General features: G+C 45.3%; 1 protein-coding gene across 9 annotated transcripts in view; it reads left to right on the top strand.

Annotated features, from left to right (window-relative positions):
• Positions 1-20,003, top strand: part of LOC140388010 (GRAM domain-containing protein 4-like) — a 286,335-nt gene that overhangs the window by 196,883 nt on the left and 69,449 nt on the right. For all 9 annotated transcript variants that reach the window (XM_072471476.1, XM_072471468.1, XM_072471469.1 and 6 more), the window contains 2 exons: positions 3,763-3,883; positions 6,813-6,871. In XM_072471476.1, the coding sequence (XP_072327577.1) occupies positions 3,763-3,883; positions 6,813-6,871 (180 nt within the window). The remainder of the gene's footprint in view (positions 1-3,762; positions 3,884-6,812; positions 6,872-20,003) is intronic.

Here is a 20,003-nt window from a genome sequence, read left to right as displayed (position 1 = left end):
AGAGCCTTACTGCGTTCCCGGCCAATCACACAACCCCCTCGTGGTCCCCCGACCCGAGACTACCCCAGGCTGTGCCGCGCGACCGCCCGCCCATCATGGGGGGGGGGGGCTACCCTGCTACTTTTGCGGCCAGTCCCAACACCCCCCACTGCACTGCCCGGCCCGCAACGCGAACTGCAACAGCTGCGGGCGAAAAGGACACTTCGCCAAAGTCTGCCTGGCCAGGTCTAAGAACTCGAACTCACAGACCCGATCCACAGACTCACCGGCCCGCAGACCCCACAAGGTGCCAGTGTGTCTGCCGACTCCGCCACCGCATAACATGTGCGACTCATGGGGGCCGCCATCTTGGCCATCCTCCCCCATGTGCGATCCATGGAGGCCGCCATCTTGGACGCCATCTTCCTCACCGCTCGCCACGCTTGCCAACGGGGGCCGCCATCTGCTACGCCGCTCGACGTGTACGACCTACACGGACAGCCATCGCGGGACCACCTCAGCACCTCCAATAACCGCAACATGTACTTCTTTAACATCATAGATGAGTTCTCCCGCTTCCCGTTTGCCATCCCCTGCCCTGATATGACCACCCCCACTGTCATTAAAGCCCTGCATGGGTCTTCACCCTGTTTGGTTTCGCCAGTTATGCCCACAGCGACAGGGGCTCGTCGTTCATGAGCGACGAACTGCGTCAGTACCTGCTCAGTAAGGGCATCGCCTCGAGCAGGACTACCAGTTATAACCCCAGGGGAAACGGGCAGGTGGAGAGGGAGAACGCAACGGTCTGGAAGACCGTCCTACTGACCCTGCAGTCCAGGAATCTCCCAGTTTCTCACTGGCAGGAGGTCCTCCCAGATGCGCTCCACTCTATTAGGTCCCTCCTTTGCATGGCCACAAACCAGACTCCTCATGACCGTTTGTTTGTTTTCCCTAGGGGAGCTACCTCCGGGGCCTCGCTTCCGCCCTGGCTGATGACACCGGGTCCAGTCTTCCTCCGAAAACATGTTCGGAGCCATAAGACCAAATCCCTGGTAGAGAGGGTCCAGCTACTGCACTCCAACCCACACTATGCGTACGTGAAACATCCCGATGGCCGGCAAGATACCGTCTCCCTCCGGGACCTGGCGCCCGCAGGCTCCAACACCACTCCCACTACTGCATCCCCCACACTATGTCCCGTCCAACCTCCCATGTTCAGCGCCCTCACCCCTATATGGTTCCCGCGCTCCCTCCCACCCGCTGCACCGGTCCACAGGAATGAAGCTCCGGAAGTGCCGCTCCTGGAGTCCACTCCTGTGCCTGCTCCGGACCCACTTCCACAGCCACCCAAAGCGGCTGCAACACCAGTGCTTCGGTGGTCGCAACGTACGATCCGGGCACCGGACCGATTGAATCTATGAGCTCGTCACCCCCGCCGGACTTCATTTTTTAAACAGGAGGTGAATGTGATGAATGTATAATTACTGATAATTCACCAGTGCACTGTGTTATGTTATTAACCCTGTGGGCTCTACCTATGGGCCATTGTGTGGCTTCACCCACAGGGGATATGTTGGGGCATGTACGGGCTCCGCCCATGGCTCCACCCCCTTTACAGGAAGTATAAGAGCTGCTGACCTGCGGGGCCGCCTTCAGTGTTGTACCGGTCACAGGCAGGCTTAGTTCTAAGCTGATTAAAACCACGGTTTACTTCTCCACGTGTCTTCGAGTGAATTGATGGTCGCATCAAGTTGCAAATTCTCCTCATCTCTTTTTAAATCTGTTAACCCTTACCATAAAATGTCTACTTTGTCAATACCTTTATTCATCACATATACCTCAATTAGATATGCTCTCATTCTTCTAAACTCGAGAGATGGTAGGTCTAAACTGCTCAATCTCTTCATAAGACAAACCCCATATCTATGGAATCAATCTAGTTACCCTCCGCTAACCTTCCTATAATCCAACTACATCCCCCTCAAATACGGGGACCAAAATTGTACGCAGTATTCTAGGTGCGGCCTCACCGATGCCGTGTACATTTGCAGCAACACCTCTCTACTTTTATACTCTATGCCTTTAGCTATTAAGGCCAAAATTCCATTTTTATCTTCCTTATTACCTGCGTAACTGCATGCTGGTTTTCTGTGCACAAGGGCACTCTGATCTTTCTGCACCCAAGCACTCCGGTTTCTCTCCATTTAAATAATGAAGTTGCTTTTCCATTTTTCCAAACAAAATAGATAATCTCACATATATCCACGTTAAACTACATCTGCCAAATTTTGGCCCACTCACCTATCCTACCTATATCCAATTGTAAATTTCTTATTTCCTCACTGCAATTTACTATCCCACCTATTTTAATGTCCTATAGTACCTTTTATCCCTGTATTCAAGTCATTAATTATATATTGTAAATAGTTGGGGCCTGAGGACAAAACCCTGTGGCATCTTACTAAATACATCTTGCCAACCAACAAAAAAACATTTATCCCGACTCGGCTGACACTGTAGTTCAGTAGTACCTGTGCTTTCAGGTGAAAAGACCCCTTGACACTATTTTGAAGAAGAAAAGGAAAGTGCTGCCTGGTATCCTGGACAATATTTATCCCTCAATCAAATCACTAAAATAAATAATTCAGTCGATATTGCATTGCTATGAGAACTTGCTGTGCATTGGCTGTCACATTTCCCAAAGTTAAGGCTCAGGATGAAAGCTTGAAATAGATGCTGTGGATGGATTTCTTTTGTTGAAGTTTAAAGGGAAGGATTGAATCATTAGGCATATTGTAATGTGCTAATGACTTAAAATGTCATGAGATTTGACAATTTATATGCTGTGTAGCATAGTAATCGTGATTGTGGGAAGAAACTAACAAGTTACTCTGGTACACTCTGGCAGCTTTTCAAAGTACTGCCTGTAATAAGTTAAGCCAGACATAGTTGAACATCTGAAAGATCTTTTGTCAAAGGCGTTTACTTTAAATAAAGGAACTTAGAAAGCTGTCTTGTGTTCAAAGTGATTCCAACACAGTATTTGATCTTATAGTCTATCCACTATTCTAATATGGAAGTGCTGCATTGCCAGAGGTGCCATATTTTGAATTATTCTTGGAGCTAGGCTCCCATTTGTCTTTTGGTTATTCAGGCGGCTGTTAAAAGAAACAGTCTTGGTACTAGTTGAACAAAAGCAAGCTGTTCTGATCTGTTAGACAACATTAACCCATCCCCCAACCTAAACCCACACCAACCACAACTTTGGCAACATTCATATCACATGGTCTTTCATCCCAATGTGTTTTGTGTGATTTTACTGTGCAAAGGATGGCTGTTCAGGTTATCAACATAAGCAATTACATTTCAAATTAATTTGTATGTGAATCTTTTGGAGGTGGTATGAAAGATGCAACAAGATGTTGTATGAAAACAATTCTGCATATGTGTCCTTTCTTATTTAGAGAAAAAATTTCTTGTAATTATTGCAAATTCTTTGAAAACAGACTGTAAGAATATATTAAAACACAATCCGGCCACGAGCGCACCACCTAAATCAATTGAACGAACATGTGTTTTTGAGTTAGCAGATCTGAGATTGTAATTGGATTTGACCCACCAAGGCTGAGACTAATGAAGTCAACTTTATGACCTGGCGTTGGATAAGTCCTGTACAATAAATTTAATATGGTTCACCCTGATGATGTATTATGATTATTGTATAATCAATCTAATGTGATGGATTTCTATCAAAATCTACCCTCTTATTTCCTTCTTAAACAGAGGAGGAGCTAAGGAAGCTTAGGGAAGAGACAAATGCTGAAACTCTAAAGCAAGAACTAGAAAAGGAAAAATTAAAGCGAATAGAGCTGGAGCAGAAAATCTCTGATGTGATCAAAACCAGGTACAATTGATAAAGAGCTAATTGAAGTTGCATTTCTATAGATAATGGCTAGAAGAGTACATCCGTATACTTGCAGAAGGGTAGATACTCCAGAGGAAATTAACTATGGTGTGTAAGAAAGCGGTATGATGTGCGAGGTCCTGGGAGGTACTAACTAAATAATTGACTATTATTATTCCTTTAATTAATAAATTACAAGAACATTAAACGCACATTGCGCTGGTATTAAAAACACACAATATTCAAGTCATACAGTACAAATTAATTATGAAGAAAAAAAATAATCGGGCACTTAAAATTTAAAAAAACCAAAAGAATTAATTATGAAGTCATAGGAGTGAAACTAATCCTATAATTCACAAAGTGCTGTGATATTCCATTTATTTCTTGGACAATTTTGTTTAGTTATTTAAGAAAAGCAGATTCTTCAAATGGAAGATGTCTTACTCTTTGCCACTGTCATGGAAGAAGAGTATCTGAACACCTGAATGTTTTTTCTAATGATGTAACTGAAGCTCGTTGTATACTAGTTGGCATTTGTATGGCACAATTTTGTTTTATTTAAAAAAAAAAAAAAATTTTTATTAAGGTATTTGAAAATTTTTATAAAAATAACATGGACAATGACATCAACATGGTATAATAAACATTTCCCCCCCCATCTCAATCTTCACACACCCCAACTATAAAACAACAATCTGGCCCCTGCCCCCCCCGGAATACTGCACCTGCTGACATTTTAATTTTCCCCGAGAAAGTCGACGAACGGCTGCCACCTCTGGGTGAACCCGACCATTGACCCTCTTAAGGCGAACTTTATTTTCTCGAGACTGAGAAACCCAGCCATGTCACTAACCCAGGTCTCTACACTCGGGGGCTTCGAGTCCCTCCACATTAACAAGATCCATCTCCAGGCTACCAGGGAGGCAAAGGCCAAGACGTCAGCCTCTTTCGTCCCCAGAACCCCTGGCTCTTCCAACACTCCAAAGATCGCTTATATCTCCTCCATTGCCCCCAGATTCTCAGAGCCGCCACCACCACTGGACTTGTAGAGTATCGGGCCGGCGAGAACGGAAGAGGTGCCGTTATCAGTGCTCCTAAACTGGTGTTTTTGAATGACGCCGCCTCCATCCGCTCCCATGCTGACCCCTCCCCCACTACCCACTTTCTAACCATGGCTATGTTAGCCGCCCAGTAATAATTGCAGAAGTTCGGCAGTGCCAACCCAGCCTCCCCCGACTGCACTCCAGCAATACTTTCTTCACTCGCGGGGTTTTACCCGCCCACATAAAGCCCAAAATAACCTTATTCACCCGCTTGAAAAAAGCCTTTGGGATGAAGACGGGGAGGCACTGAAAGACAAACAGAAATCTGGGGAGGACCGTCAATTTCACGGTCTGCACCCTCCCCAGTCCCATCTCTTAAAGTCCCCCTTCCATTTGTTCTACCAACCAGGAAAGGTTTAACTTGCGCAGTGCCTCCCATTCCCGGGCCACCTGGATTCCCAGATATCGAAAGCTCTTCCCTACCATTCTAAGCGGCAGCTCTCCCAGTCTCTTCTCTTGTTCTGTTGCCTGGATCGCGAACATCTCTCTTTTCCCCATGTTCAATTTATAACCCGAAAAATTGCCAAATTCCCCCAGGATTCGCATTACTTCCCCCATCCCCTCCAACGGGTCTGAAATATACAAGAGCAGGTCATCTGAGTAAAGCGAGTCACGGTGAGCCCCCCCCCCCCCCACCCCCCTCCCGAACCAGCCCTTTCCAGTTCCTAGAGGCTCTTAACGCCATGGCCAATGGCCAGAACAAACAGTAATGGGGAGAGGGGGCACCCTTGCCTCGTCTATCGTGTAGTTTAAAGTACCCCGACCTCAGCCGGTTCGTACGCACACTCGCTACTGGTGCCTGATAGAGCAACCGCACCGTCAATAAAGCCCTCTCCAAACCCAACCCTTCCCAGCGCCTCCCACAGGTAATTCCACTCCACCCGATCAAAAGCCTTCTCTGCATCCATCGCTACCTCCACCTCCTCTCCTTCTGAGGGCATCATAATAACATTTGACAGCCTTCGAACATTGGCCTCGAGTTGCCTGCCCTTTACAAATCCCATCTGCTCTTTCCCTATCACCTCCGGGACACAGTCCTTGTGGCCAGTATCTTAGCCAGCAGTTTGGCATCCACATTCAATGGAGAAATTGGCCTGTATGACCCACATTGCTCCGGATCCTTCTCCCATTTCAGGATCAATGAAATCGAGGCCTGTGACATTGTTGGGGGGAGGACTCCCTTCTCTCTTGCTTCATTAAATGTCCTCACCAGCAGTGGGCTCAATATCTCTGAAAACTTCTTATAGAATTCCACTGGCACAATTTTGTTTTCACTGATAATTATCCAACTTCCAAGAACATGGATTGTATCCCACAGCAGCTTCTTCCATGTTTTTGAAAATGGGAACCAAATTGGTGCATCAATTATAGACTGATTCTGGTAATGTGACAGACACATTTGTTCTTAGTGTTGGTACATCTCAATGAAAATTGAAAATATATAACTATTAAGGAATGTTAATCCCTGAATTTATATGCAGGAATTTGGATTCCTTCAGAAAATCCTCAATCACAGCTGGAAATATTCTTTTATTGGTATTATGCTAATTATATTTTTAAAAACCCTTCTGGATTAATAAGGAAGTCTCATTCATTCCTTGCCCACCAGTGAACTATTGAGGAAGAAATATGTACTAATGTTTTTGCCGCTTCAATAAACACATTCCTCATTAATGAGTTGCCACAGCTCGGTTATGAAAATATGAATTAAATTAATTTGAGTTTTTAATGAAATAATTATAGTTTTAGATATTACGCAGTATTCAGTTGTCTAATTTCCTGAAAACAATATCAGCATTTTCTTGAGTTCTGTTCTCTTTTAGAGGTGAAGATTCTTCAAGTCAGCAGTCTTTGAAAGTTCAAACTTCAGTGAATGGAACAGGTAATTTACAATTGTGTTTTCAAAGATCAGTACAGTGCTAAGCAAAAGGTAATCTTAACATTTTACAATTTGAAATGTTGCATAAAGTAAAAACTGTAATTCATTCGCTGGCTTTGAAAGCAGACCAAGACATGCCAGCAGCACGGTTCAATTCCCGTAACAGCCTCCCCGAACAGGCGCCGGAAATGTGGCGACTAGGGGCTTTTCACAGTAACTTCATTTGAAGCCTACTTGTGACAATAAGCGATTTTCATTTCATTTCATTTCATTTTCCACAGTTTTGGTGTCGTAGGTAGACATGGGCGTTTTCCTTCAAATTAAGCTGGAATTTTTCTTGGCTGCAAACTTTGCATATAAAATACCTTTGGGCAGATTCAACCAAATTCTTAGCAAGGATAAACCCCACATTTTTTTTTAAATTAACATTTTATTGAGGTATTTTTGGTATTGCAACAACAACAAAATAAACAATGTACATGAAACTATACACATAGTGCAAAAGCCATCTCTCTTCCTTACAGGTCCCACCTTTATTAACCCCGTACTCTAAGCACCCGATCGGTGCCCCCCTCCCCCTTCTGCTGACGATTAATTTTCCGCGAAGAAGTCGCCGAACGGTTGCCACCTCCGGGCGAACCCTAGCAGTGACCCTCTCAAAGCAAACTTGATTTTCTCTAAACAGAGAAGAAAGCTAGCCATGTCCGATAACCAGGTCTCCGACTTCGGGGGCTTTGAGTCCCTCCAAGCTAGTAGTATCCGTCTCCGGGCTACCAGGGAAGCAAAGGCTAGAACGTCTGCCTCTTTCTCCTCCTGGATTCCCGGGTCTTCCGACACACCAAAAATTTCCACCTCTAGACTCAGTGCCACCCTTGTTTTTAACACCGTGGAAATGACATCTGCAAACCCCTGCCAAAATCCCCTAAGCTTCGAACATATCCAGAACATGTGGACATGGATCGCTGGTCCTCCCGCACATTTTGCACACCTGTCGTCCATCCCAAAGAATCTGCTCATTCGGGCCACAGTCATGTGAGCCCGATGAACGACCTTGAATTGTATCAGGCTGAGCCTGGCACATGTTGCGGACGGGTTGATTCTACTCCACGCATCCACCCATAGACCATCCTCTATCTCTCCTTCCAGCTCCTCCTACCACTTGCGCTTTAGCGCCTCGGTCTGCGTCTCCTCCGACCCCCATAAGTTCCTTGTAAATGTCAGAGACTCTCCCTTCTCCTACCCACCCTCTGGAAACTACCCTGTCCTGAATCCCCCTTAGCAGTAGGAGCGGGAAGGTTGACACCTGTTTACGTAGGAAGTCCCGCACCTGCAGATACCTGAATTTGTTTCCCCTCGCCAACCCAAACTTCTCCTCCAGCGCCCTCATACTTGGAAAGCTCCCCTCGATAAACATATCTCCCATCCTCTCAATCCCTGCTCTTCGCCATATCCGGAACCGCCCATCCATACTTCCAAGGGGCAAACCGGTGATTATTACAGATTGGGGACCAGACTGATGCTCCCTCTGCTCCCACATGTCTCCTCCATTGCCCCCAGACTCTCAGGGCCGCCACCACCACGGGGCTGGTGGAGTACCGTGCCAACGGGAACGGCAGAGGCGCAGTTACCAACGCCCCCAGACTGGTGCCCTTGCATGAAGCCGCCTCCATACGCTCCCATGCTGACCCCTCCCTCACTACCCACTTCCTGATCATGGCAATATTTGACGCCCAGTAATAGTTACTAAAATTTGGCAGCGCCAGCCCGCCCTCTCCCCGACTCCGCTCAAGCATTACCTTCCTTACTCGCGGGGTCTTGCCCACCCAAAAGGAGCCAGTGATCACTTTGTCGACCCGTTTAAAAACGGACCACGGAATAAAGAGGGGGAGACACTGAAATAAAAACAGGAATCTCGGGAGGACCGTCATCTTCACCGTCTGCACCCGCCCAGCCAGTGACAACGGAAGCGCGACCCATCTCCGAAAATCGTCCTTCGTTTGGTCTACTAGTCGGGCCAGATTTAATTTATGCAGTCGGTCCCATTCCCGCGCCACTTGTTTGCCTAGGTACCTAAAGCTTCCCCCTACTAATCTAAACGGCAGCTCCCCCAATCGCCTCTCCTGTCCCTTCGCCTGGACGGCAAACATCTCACTTTTCCCCATATTTAGCTTATACACTGAAAACCGGCCAAATTCCCCTAGAATTCTCATGATTTCTTCCATCCCCTCTACTGGGTCCGATACATACAGAAGCAGGTTGTCTGCATAGAGCGAGATTTGGTGCCCCCCCCCCCCCCTCCCTCGCTGACCAGCCCCTTGAGGCTCTCAGAGCAATTGCCAACGGCTCTATAGCTAGCGTGAACAACAGTGGGGAGAGGGGATATCCCTGTCTCGTCCCCCCCGGTACAGTCTAAAATAGTCAGATGTTGTCCTATTCGTCCGTACACTTGCCACAGGAGCCTGATACAGCAACCTGACCCAGTCAATAAAGCCCCGCCCAAATCCGAATCTTCCCAGTACCTCCCACAGATAATCCCATTCTACCCGATCAAAAGCCTTTTCTTCATCCATTGCGATCACTACCTCTACCTCTCTACCTTCCGGGGGCATCATGATCACATTAAACAACCTTCTTACATTGGCCACCAACTGCCTACCCTTACCAAACCCCGTCTGGTCCTCCCCAATAACGTCCGGAACACAATCCCCAATCCTGGAGGACAAAGTTTTGGCCAGCAATTTGGCATCTACATTCAACAGGGATATGGACCTGTAGGACCCACACAGCTCCAGGTTCTTGTCCCGCTTCATAATCAGTGAAATTGTGGCCTGTGACATCGTCGGGGGCAGCACCTCCCTTTCCCTTGCCTCATTGAACATCCTCATCAACACTGGCCCCAATATCCCAGAGAACGTTTTATAAAACTCCACTGGGTACCCGTCCGGCCCTGGGGCTTTACCCGACTGCATGGCCTTCAGACCCTCCACTATCTCTTTCAACCCGATCGGGGCCCCCAGCCCTTCTACCAGCTCCCCGTCCACCTTTGGGAAATTCAGCCCCTCCAAGAAGTGCCTCATCCCCTCCGGCCCCGTAGGGGGTTCAGACCTGTAACAGCCTACTGTAGAAATCCCGAAACGCCTTATTCACCCCCGTTGAATCTCCAACCAAGTTCCCATCTCCATTGTTTACTTTCCCTGTCTCCCTGGCTGCCTCCCTCTTTCTAAGCTGCTGTGCAAGCATTCTGCTGGCCTTCTCGCCATGCTCATAGGTCATTCCCCTCGCCTTTCTCAGCTGCTCCACCGCCCTCCCTGTGGTTAACAAGCCGAACTTCGCCTGCAGCCTCTGCCGTTCCCTTAAAAGCCCTGCCACCGCATACCTCCTATCAATCTGTAGTATCTCCTTTACCAGTCGGTCCGTCTCTGCCCTGTCCATCTTCTCCCTATGGGCCCGTACCGAGATCAGCGTCCCTCTGATCACCGCCTTCAGTGCTTCCCAGACCATAGCTGCTGAAATTTCCCTCGTGTCGTTGACCTGCAGGTAGTTCTGAATACATTTCCTCAGCTGCTCGCACACCCCTTCGTCAGCCAAAAGTCCCACATCTAACCTCCATTGAGGACGCTGGTTACTGTCTTTACTAACCTGCAGGTCAACCCAGTGCGGAGCATGGTCTGAGATTGTGATCGCCGAGTACCCCGTGTCCACCACCTCTGCCAGTAAGGCCCTGCTCAAAATAACGAAATCAATCCGGGAGTACACTTTATGCACCTGTGAGTAGAAGGAGAACTCCTTCACCCTCAGCTGCCCAAATCTCCATGGATCCAAGCCCCCCCATCTTCTCCATGAACCCTTTTAGTTCCTTTACCATTGCTGGCTGCCCATTTTTGAGCTTGACCGGTCCAAGCCAGGGTCAATAACTGTGTTGAAGTCCCCTCTCATGACCAACCTGTGTGAGTCCAGGTCCGGTATCATCCCCAGCATCCTCTTTATAAACTCCACATTATCCCAATTTGGCGCATACACATTTACTAATACCACCTGCACCCCACCCCCAGTTTCCCACTGACCATAATGTACCGACCTCCCACATTGAAGACTATTCTACCCGCCTCAAATACCACCCGCTTATTGATCGGGATCGCGACCCCTCTAGTATTTGAGTCTTGTCCCAAGTGAAAGACCTGACTGACCCAGCCTTTCCTCAATCTAATCTGGTCAGTTACTCTAAGGTACGTCTCCTGCAACATTACCATGTCCGCCTTCAGTCCCCTAAGATGCGCAAACACACATGCCCTCCTGACCGGCCCATTTAACCCTCGAACATTCCAGGCAATCAGCCTAAGTTGGGGGGCTCATTGCTCCCCCCCCCCCCCCCTCTGTCAATCAGCCATCCCCTTTTTTGGGCCAGCCTCCAGCCCATGCTCCGCACCTCCACAGGTTCGCCCCCAGGCAGCCTCCGCCCCCAACCTCCTCTCTGTCCCTTGGCCCAAGTCCCTTGCTCATCAGCAGAACATTTACCCCCCACCTAGTAACAACACTCTGTAACCCAACCCCTTTAATAAACCGAACATATGCAACCCCCCCCCCCCCCCCCCACTGAACTAGCCCGCCCAGCTAGCTTGGTGGCCCCCATCCATGGCGCCGGATAGTCTCCCACCTATTGTTCCCTACTCCAACATCAAACAATCCCCGCACAATTGCCCGACAGAAAAACACCAAGATCTAAACAAGCACACCTCCATCCCCCAACAGTGCAAATGAAAACCTTAACTCACTCAGCTCTACCGCTGGTCCCAAATCAATGCAAAAGGCATTCCAATCAGCTTCCACAAAACAAAAAACGAGAAACTTTCAAAAAAAAAAGAACTGAAAAACAAACAAAAAGAAAACCATGAACGTTGCAGCAAAGTTCAAAAGTTCTCAGTCCACCACCAGTCCTTTCCTTTTCGCGAAGTCCAGCACGTCCTCGGGCGACTCGAAATAAAAGTGATGTTCCTCGTGCGTGACCCAGAGACAGGCCGAATACAACAGTCCGAACTTCACCTTTTTCTTAAAAAGGATCGACCTAATCTGGTTGAAGCCTGCTCTTTTCCTGGCCACCTCCACACTCAGGTCTTGGTAGACCCGCAGGATACTGTTGTCCCACTTACAGCTCCGTGTCTGCTTGGCCCACTGTAGAATGCGCTCCTTAACCAAGTACCTGTGGAATCTCACCACCATTGCCCTCGGTGGGGGGTGGGGGTCTCCCATTCGTGGCTTCCACGTGAGTGCTCTGTGAGCACTATCCACCTCCAAGGGCTGGGAAAATGTCCCATCCTCCAGCAGCTTCTCAAACATGTCAGTGATGTATGCCTCAACGTCCGCTCCTTCGGACCCCTCCGGGAGCCCAACGATTCTCAAGTTCTGCCGGCATGACCTATTCTCTAGGTCCTCCACCTTCTCCTGGAGTTCTTCTGCTGGTCTCTCAGCAACCCCACCTCCAACTCCACCGCAATTTGATGTTCCTCCTGCTCAGCCAGCGCCTTCTCTACCTTCTGGATCGCCTGATCTTGGGCATCCAATCTAAGCTCCAGCCGCTCAATTGACTCTTTTATCAGGTATAAGCAGTCCCATTTCTGCTCAGCAAAGCCTTCCTGAATAACTTGCATCAGCTGCTCCATTGACCGCTGGGTCGACAAACCAGAGGTCCGGTCCTCCGCCATGCTGTCTCCTGCTGCAGCTTCAGCCCTAGCCTTCTCGGTCTTTCTGTTTCTGCCTTTACAAGCACTTCTAGTCCTTCTCTCCATGTACCGATGTGGGAATTCAGTACATCGGTTTTACAATTCAAGTCCGGTAGAAAATTGGGGGAAAAGGTCCAAAAGTCTGAACAGAGTGGGAGCCACCAAATGTGCGACTTACTCCTTCATAGCCGCCACCGGAAGTCATCAACCCCACATTTTAACTGCCCCTGTTTGACATTGCATCTTGCTCTGATGCTACTGAATGGCTTTATAGAAAAATGTTACAAGGATGCATTAGGGATCTTCTGATGTCTAGGAAGTGCATTGTTGGAACAAAATAGAGGGAGCATTATTCACATTCTAATCATGCAATATTGAAAGGTGCTTGATGCTGATTTTGGGTACACAAAAATAAAAATATTTTACTCTGCAAAAAATGTCCCTCAATTTTTTGCAGCACAAATTTCCAAAAGATATTTCTTTGCAAAATTACAGTAACGTTAGAAACGGATGATTTTGCAAAACACAACAGTTGGTGAATAAAAAAGTTTTAAAAATCAACTTGAGCCGCAACAGATTGATAGTAATTGCGCGCATTTTCTTCGAAACAATATGGAACTTGTGTATCTGTTTGATTCAATTTAAATTAGGCAATTTATATTTAATGGTCAATATGAAAAATAGTTACCCAAGAAATTTCACATTTCAATCTGTTTAGAAACTATACTTGTTAATTTGAAATTATTTGTACACAAGGTAAATTATTCATTTGTTATTAAATGTGAAATCAAAAATATTGATTGGAAGATGAGTCAAAAGATTTATATCTGTAAAAAATTATAAATATGTACATTTTATAGTGCAATTTGTAATCCAGACTTCAATGTGATCTGCATAAAACAACTGCAGCTGCCTGAACTAACTGTCCATTATTTTTCCATCGCACAATGACTTCATACTTGCTGTATTAGACATTATTGATTATTTCAAATAAAACAGTAACAAGTGGTAACTGAAAAGGTAGCGAATGCACAAATCAAAAGCGAGAAAAGTAACTAATGAAGTACTGACGATAAAACTATCAAGAATTTATAAAAATAATCAATTTTGAATTGATTTAGCTATTGATTGGTGGTTTACATTTTCTAAAAGGGCATAACGGAATTCCTCAGTAAATTGTAATATTTATTGAAGAGTTTGTATTGGGAGATAAAACTGCACAATAAATTACAGCTCAAAGCAGCTGGATGACTGCTTCAAGATAGCTTATATTGAATCAATAAGAGAAAGAAAGTTTACTAATCAAATCGCTCAACATATTTTTAAAAATCTTTTTCACCTGTCATTTTCCCCCTTCAGCTTGCTGACTAAGGGCTCAAAGTAAGGTTTGTAACTTACCTAGAAAAATGCATACTTCACAAATGACGTCATTAAATGCAACTCTAAAATTGTCCCACCTCTCTTCTGAATATTTTTAAATTTTAAGGCCCCCAACCAAACCTGCTGAAAATATTGGACTTGCAGTTGAATTTTTTTTCCAAGAAGTATCACTCTACGCATGCAATTCACTTGGTACCCCAATCTGAGCATGTGCCACATTACCCAGCATGCATCAGCATAATTCACTGTAACTGCCAAGGTGTGTGCATTCATGTTCTAACGAGATTTCTAACTTAATTTATCCAAATGATTTGAAAACCCACTGGAGAATTCATTTTAAATGCCTTATTTGGATAGTTTCTCATTTAAATGATTTGTCAGAGGCTCAGTTTCTACTGCTGAGAGAGGTACAGATGTGATCTGAATTCTGCTTTCTATTTTGAATTTTAACTAGAAAGCAATGATTATTCACAGAGAACCTGATTTACTTTAGGGAAGGATTTACTCCATTGTACTTGATATATGTTGGAATCCAAATACTGTTTGACCAGGCTGCTAATTTATGTTTCTTTTCTGTCTTGGACAGATTGTTAGTAAACTACTGGAAGTACCTATACTTCTGCTTCCCTTGTCATTTCAAACCTATCTATTTCTTGTAGAAAATGTTATTATCAATATTTATTGATCATCATTGACTTGGTTTCATCAGTGTTGACAATAACCACTCATTGTCTAATTCTGTGCAGTTTTACTCGTAGTAAATAATTTCCTGCATGGCTTTCAGATAGAGAGGTAATAAATCTATAGGGATAGTGAAATCATCAAAGAGAATAACATCACTTTTAAAATTCACCAAGGGAATTAATTACATGTCTCTCTGTCGGCTTATGCACAACTGGTGGAAGTGTTTGTGTCCAAGGTGTTATTTTATAGGTACATGGTCATGTTGGAAGTTGCAAGTTCAACAGGTCAGTTTTCTGACATGCACTGTAGATGTGAGTTTTTTTTCTACTGGAAGCATGGACTGTAACAGTTGCCCTTGTTCACCACCTTCCTATGCTGAAATTGTGTATCTCGTTCGGGAGCTTCATTGACCTGCCCTTAAAGCCAGTTGGGCAAGAAAGCGGAGTCTATAAAATAAATAAAATTGTTCATGGTATGTGAGCATTGCTGGCTCAGAATTTATTCCCCATCCCTAATTGCCCTTGAAAAAATGTATTTTTTTTCATTTGCGCATTCACAGGATGTGAACGTCACTGGCTAGGCCAGCATTTTTTACCCAGCCCCAATTGCTATTGATAAGGTGATGGCTGCCTTTCTGAACCTCTGCAGTGCATGTAGTATTTGTACATCCACAATATTGTTTGGAAGCGAGTTCCAGGTTTTTGACCCAGTGACAGTGAAGAAACAGCGATATTATTCTAAGTCATGTTTGATATGTGACTTGGACGGGAACATGGTGTTCCCATGTGACTGCTGCCCTGGTTTCCTATGTGGAAGAGGGTGCAGGGTGCTTTCTAAGTAGCCTTGGCTTGTTACTGCAGTGCACCTTGTAAATGACGAATACTGTTCCCAATGTGTGCTGTTGTTGGATGGAGTGAATGTTTCAGGTGGAGGCTGAGCTGCTTAGTAAAGCGAGCTCCTTTACTTTGAATGGTATTGAGCTTCTTGATTGTTGTTGACGCTGCACTCATTAAGACATTGTGGGAGTGTTCTGTCACACTCCTGACTCTCTGCCATGTAGCTGGTGGACAGGCTTTGGGGATTGAGAAGATGAGTGCTGCAGAATTTCAGATTCTGACATGCTCTGTAGTCACAGTATTTGTGGGTGGCACGATGGCACAGTTGTTAGCATTGCTGTCTCACAGAGATCGGATTCAATTCCAACCTTGGGTGTCTGTCTGTGTGGAGTTTGTGCATTCTCCCCGTCTCTGTGTGGGCTTCCCCTTGAGCTCTGGTTTCCTCCCACAGTCCAAAGATGTGCAGGTTAGGTGGACTGGCCATGCTAAATCGCCCCTTAGTGTACAATGGTTAGGTGCCATTAATAATAATAATAATAATTTTGTCACAAGTAGGCTTACATTTATACTGAAAAGCCTCTAGTCGCCACATTCAAGCGCCTATTCGGGTACACAGAGGAAGAATTCAGAATGTCCAAATTACCTAACAGCACGTCTTTCAGGACTTAAGGGAGGAAACCGGAGCACCCGGAGGAACCCACGCAGACACGGGGAGAACGTGCAAACTTCACACCGACAGTGACCCAAGCCGCGAAGCTGGGACCCTGGAGCTGTGAAGTAACAGTGCTACCCACTGTGCTACCGTGCTGCCCATTACAGGGATGGGGCGGCTGTGGGCCTAAGTGGGGTGCTCTTTTGGAGGGTCGGTGTAGACCCGATGGGCCGAATGGCCTTCTCCTGCACTATAGAGATTCTATTTATGTGGCTGGTCCATTTGAGTTTCTGGTTAATAGTCACCCTCAGGATATTGATAGTCTGGAATTCAACAATGGTAGTCGAATTGAAAAGTCATTGGGAGATAATTAGATTCTCTATTTCTGGAGATGGGCATTTCCTGGCACTTGTATGGCATGAATATAACTTGTAACATATCTGTCTAAATCTGAATATTATCCCCGCCTTGCTGCATGCAAATATGCGTTGTTTCGTTACTGGAGAAATTTTGTAAATGGAATTGAACACTGTTCCATCATAGTGAACACCTCCATTTCTGACCCTTATGATGGAGGCAGGAGGTCATTGATGAAGTAGCTGAACATGGTTGTGCTTAGGACACTACTCTGAGGAACTCCTGCAGCAATGATCTGGCACTGAGATGAATTACATTCAACACAATCCTCTTCCTTTTGCAAGGTGGGAAATAAATGCAGGCCTCGCTAGCGAAGCCCACATCCCTTGAATGAATGACACAAAAAATGAAAGCACAAAAGGTTGATCAGGCAGCATCCGTAGAGGGGGGAAGTTGATGTTAACATTTAGGATAACTTCCGTTGGTGTATGACATCCTGTTTCCAGCATCTGCAACATTTTACTTTTTATCTTCAAAGCGAAGCCAGTTGAGGATAAATTTTCTTATCCATGCTCCCAGCAGGCATCCATGCTCAAATTTTTAAGCCCTCAGTAGGAGTACGGGATCCGTGAATTCACTTTATGATCTCGAGCCAGACGTGATTCTGAACAGTTTAAAAACAAAGCCTGCAAACCATTTGACGTTTTAGAGTGGTTCAATAATGCATCTTCCTGCTTGTCAAAATCAAAACCAATGCACATTATTTAGTTAAAGATTAAAAACAAAAGGAAACAGAATTTACACACTGATGCTGAAGCAACTTCTCTGAAGGTCTGAGCTGCTGCTTTGAGGTGGTTGTACTCTAGCAGAATAAGCTGGTTCATGTGTAAGAATTTCCTGTTACTTTTTTGCAGCAACAAAACTCTGCCATTTTTTTTAACGGTGTATCTTAGTAACAGGATATATTGCTGGGAATTATGCATTAAAGAAGCATGAACAGGGGCAGCACGGTGGAGAAGTGGTTAACATTGCTGCCACACGGCGGTGAGGTCCCAGGTTCGATCCCAGCTCTGGGTCACTGTCCATGTGGAGTTTGCACATTACATAGAATTACATAGAATTTACAGTGCAGAAGGAGGCCATTCGGCCCATCGAGTCTGCACCGGCTCTTGGAAAGAGCACCCTACCCAAGGTCAACACCCCCACCCTATCCCCATAACCCAGTAACCCCACCCAACACTAAGGGCAATTTTGGACACTAAGGGCAATTTAGCTTGGCCAATCCACCTAACCTGCACATCTTTGGACTGTGGGAGGAAACCGGAGCACCTGGAGGAAACCCACGCAGACACTGGGAGAACGTGCAGACTCCACACAGACAGTGACCCAGCGGGGAATCGAACCTGGGACCCTGAAGCTGTGAAGCAATTATGCTAACCACCATGCTACCGTGCTGCCCCGTGTTTGCGTGGGTTTCCCCCCCACAACCCAAAGATGTGCAGGGAAGGTGGATTGGCGACGCTAAATTGTCCCTTAATTGGAAAAAATGAATTGGGTACTCTAAATTTATTTTTTTTAAAGGAGAAAAAGAAACATGAACTGTCCAATAAACTATTCTTGGAAAAAATATTTTGAATTGCCTTTGCATTAACTTCTTCAAACCTCATTTTTAAAACCTGCTGATTAATTGAAAATGAAATGAAAATTGCTTATTGTCACAAGTAGGCTTCAAATGAAGTTACTGTGAAAAGCCCCTAGTCGCCACATTCCGGCGCCTGTTCGGGGAGTCTGTTACAGGAATTGAACCATGCTGCTGGCCTGCCTTGGTCTGCTTTCAAAGCCAGCAATTTAGCCCTGTGCTAAACAGCCCATTTCTACTTAGGACAGGGATTGAAGAACTCGATTTTTATTGTTCCCTGTGACTATCTGCAACTGGGATTAGTGCAAAATTATTAAGTTATTATGTAATTTGTTGTGAATTGACGCAAACAGATTTACTAACTTACGATATTGTGAAAGAAAACTAGCAAACCATACTTGTAAATTTATATTTACAGCGTTTTGCCATGTGAGTTTCCCTGCCTTTTGAAGGATCACTTTCTTCAGAAAATTGTTATTTGGGAAGCTTTTTACAATTTGCTATGAGGATCATAGTGTTGCTACGCACGAGTGACACAGTTCTGGATATATGTGTCTTAATGTTGTTTATTTGTATACTACAGTTTTCCAAATGCTTTATTAATAAGGAGTGTAGGTAAGTTGACTGACAGTGCTGCTCATTTCCCAGCTGAAGCCAAAAAACATGAGGAGTAAAATGTGGCTCCAAAATACTCCAAAGAACTGTGCCAAGCCCAATACAAAAAGAGATCTCATAGGATCAAGCAGTAAAGGTCACATACATTACAGATTTTCTCTTGCTCTCCAGATCAATGGTTGCCTCAAGATCAATGGTTGCCTCGGTCTTGGACTGTTGATTATCCAACTGCCTCAGATTATCTTGTCAATTGACTGTAGATAGCCTAACGTCACCACCACCTCAGCACCCTCAACATCTCCTTACTCAATTTCCAAATGGGCGGTAGCCCTAATTACTACATTAGCCTTGCTCACAAGTCTGAATTCTAAAGGACATGTTTTTTCTCTCTGATTTCACACTAAGCTGGGCATTGGTATGGAGAAAATGGGGTGCTGAAGCCTATTGCTGCCTCAAAACCTGGATCAGGATTTCCCCCTTCCTTCTTCCCCCACAGAGATTCAAATGGAATTGAATTATCTGCTTTTATGCTCCTCCACAAATGCTAATTCTGGTGGTGGGTGCTGTTTCTCATCAATGTCCCCTCTATATTGTAAATAGCTTGTTCATTTTAATGTGCAGCACTTCTGCTGGTATCTGAAAGGGGGACAAGTTGTTTGTGACCTGCTCCATCCCTTCCAAGTTGCTGTGCGGCCGTGCGCAGCTTCGAGGGAACATTGGTCCCAGTGCACTTTCCTTCTTGCTCTCTATGTCTCTTCTACTTTCATGGGCTTCCATGGGAATTTGGCAATGTAGATATGAACTGTTCTCCCTGGGTAAATCCAGAACAAGAGGACATCATAAAATTAGAGCTAGGCTATTTAGGAGTGAAATCAGAGAGCACATTTTCTCTAAAAGGGTGGTAGAAATCTGAAACACCCTTCCCCAAAAGTCTAAATTTAATAGAAATTTTCAAAACTGAGATGGACATAAGTTTGTGGAAAATCCAGGGATATAGAGCTACCGCTGGTAAATTGAATATTGGCACAAATCAGCCATGATCTAATTGATTGGCTGAATAATCTTGATGGGCTAAAGGGTCTACTCCTGCAAAGAAATTGCTGATTTGTTTTTTAACTGAATTGCTCTTCAGACGTAACGGTATAGACTTCTAAAATATATATATATTTTTATTCAAAAAGTTGCAGAACAACATAATCACCATGTAGCTTGCGAGCATCAGTACAATGGATGTGGTGCAAATACTTTGGTGTTT

Source organism: Scyliorhinus torazame, chromosome 13 (assembly GCF_047496885.1).
Source record: "Scyliorhinus torazame isolate Kashiwa2021f chromosome 13, sScyTor2.1, whole genome shotgun sequence".
Lineage (NCBI taxonomy): Eukaryota > Metazoa > Chordata > Chondrichthyes > Carcharhiniformes > Scyliorhinidae > Scyliorhinus > Scyliorhinus torazame.
Note: the sequence above shows the minus strand (reverse complement) of the source record. Positions and strands in the feature narration are given on the sequence as shown.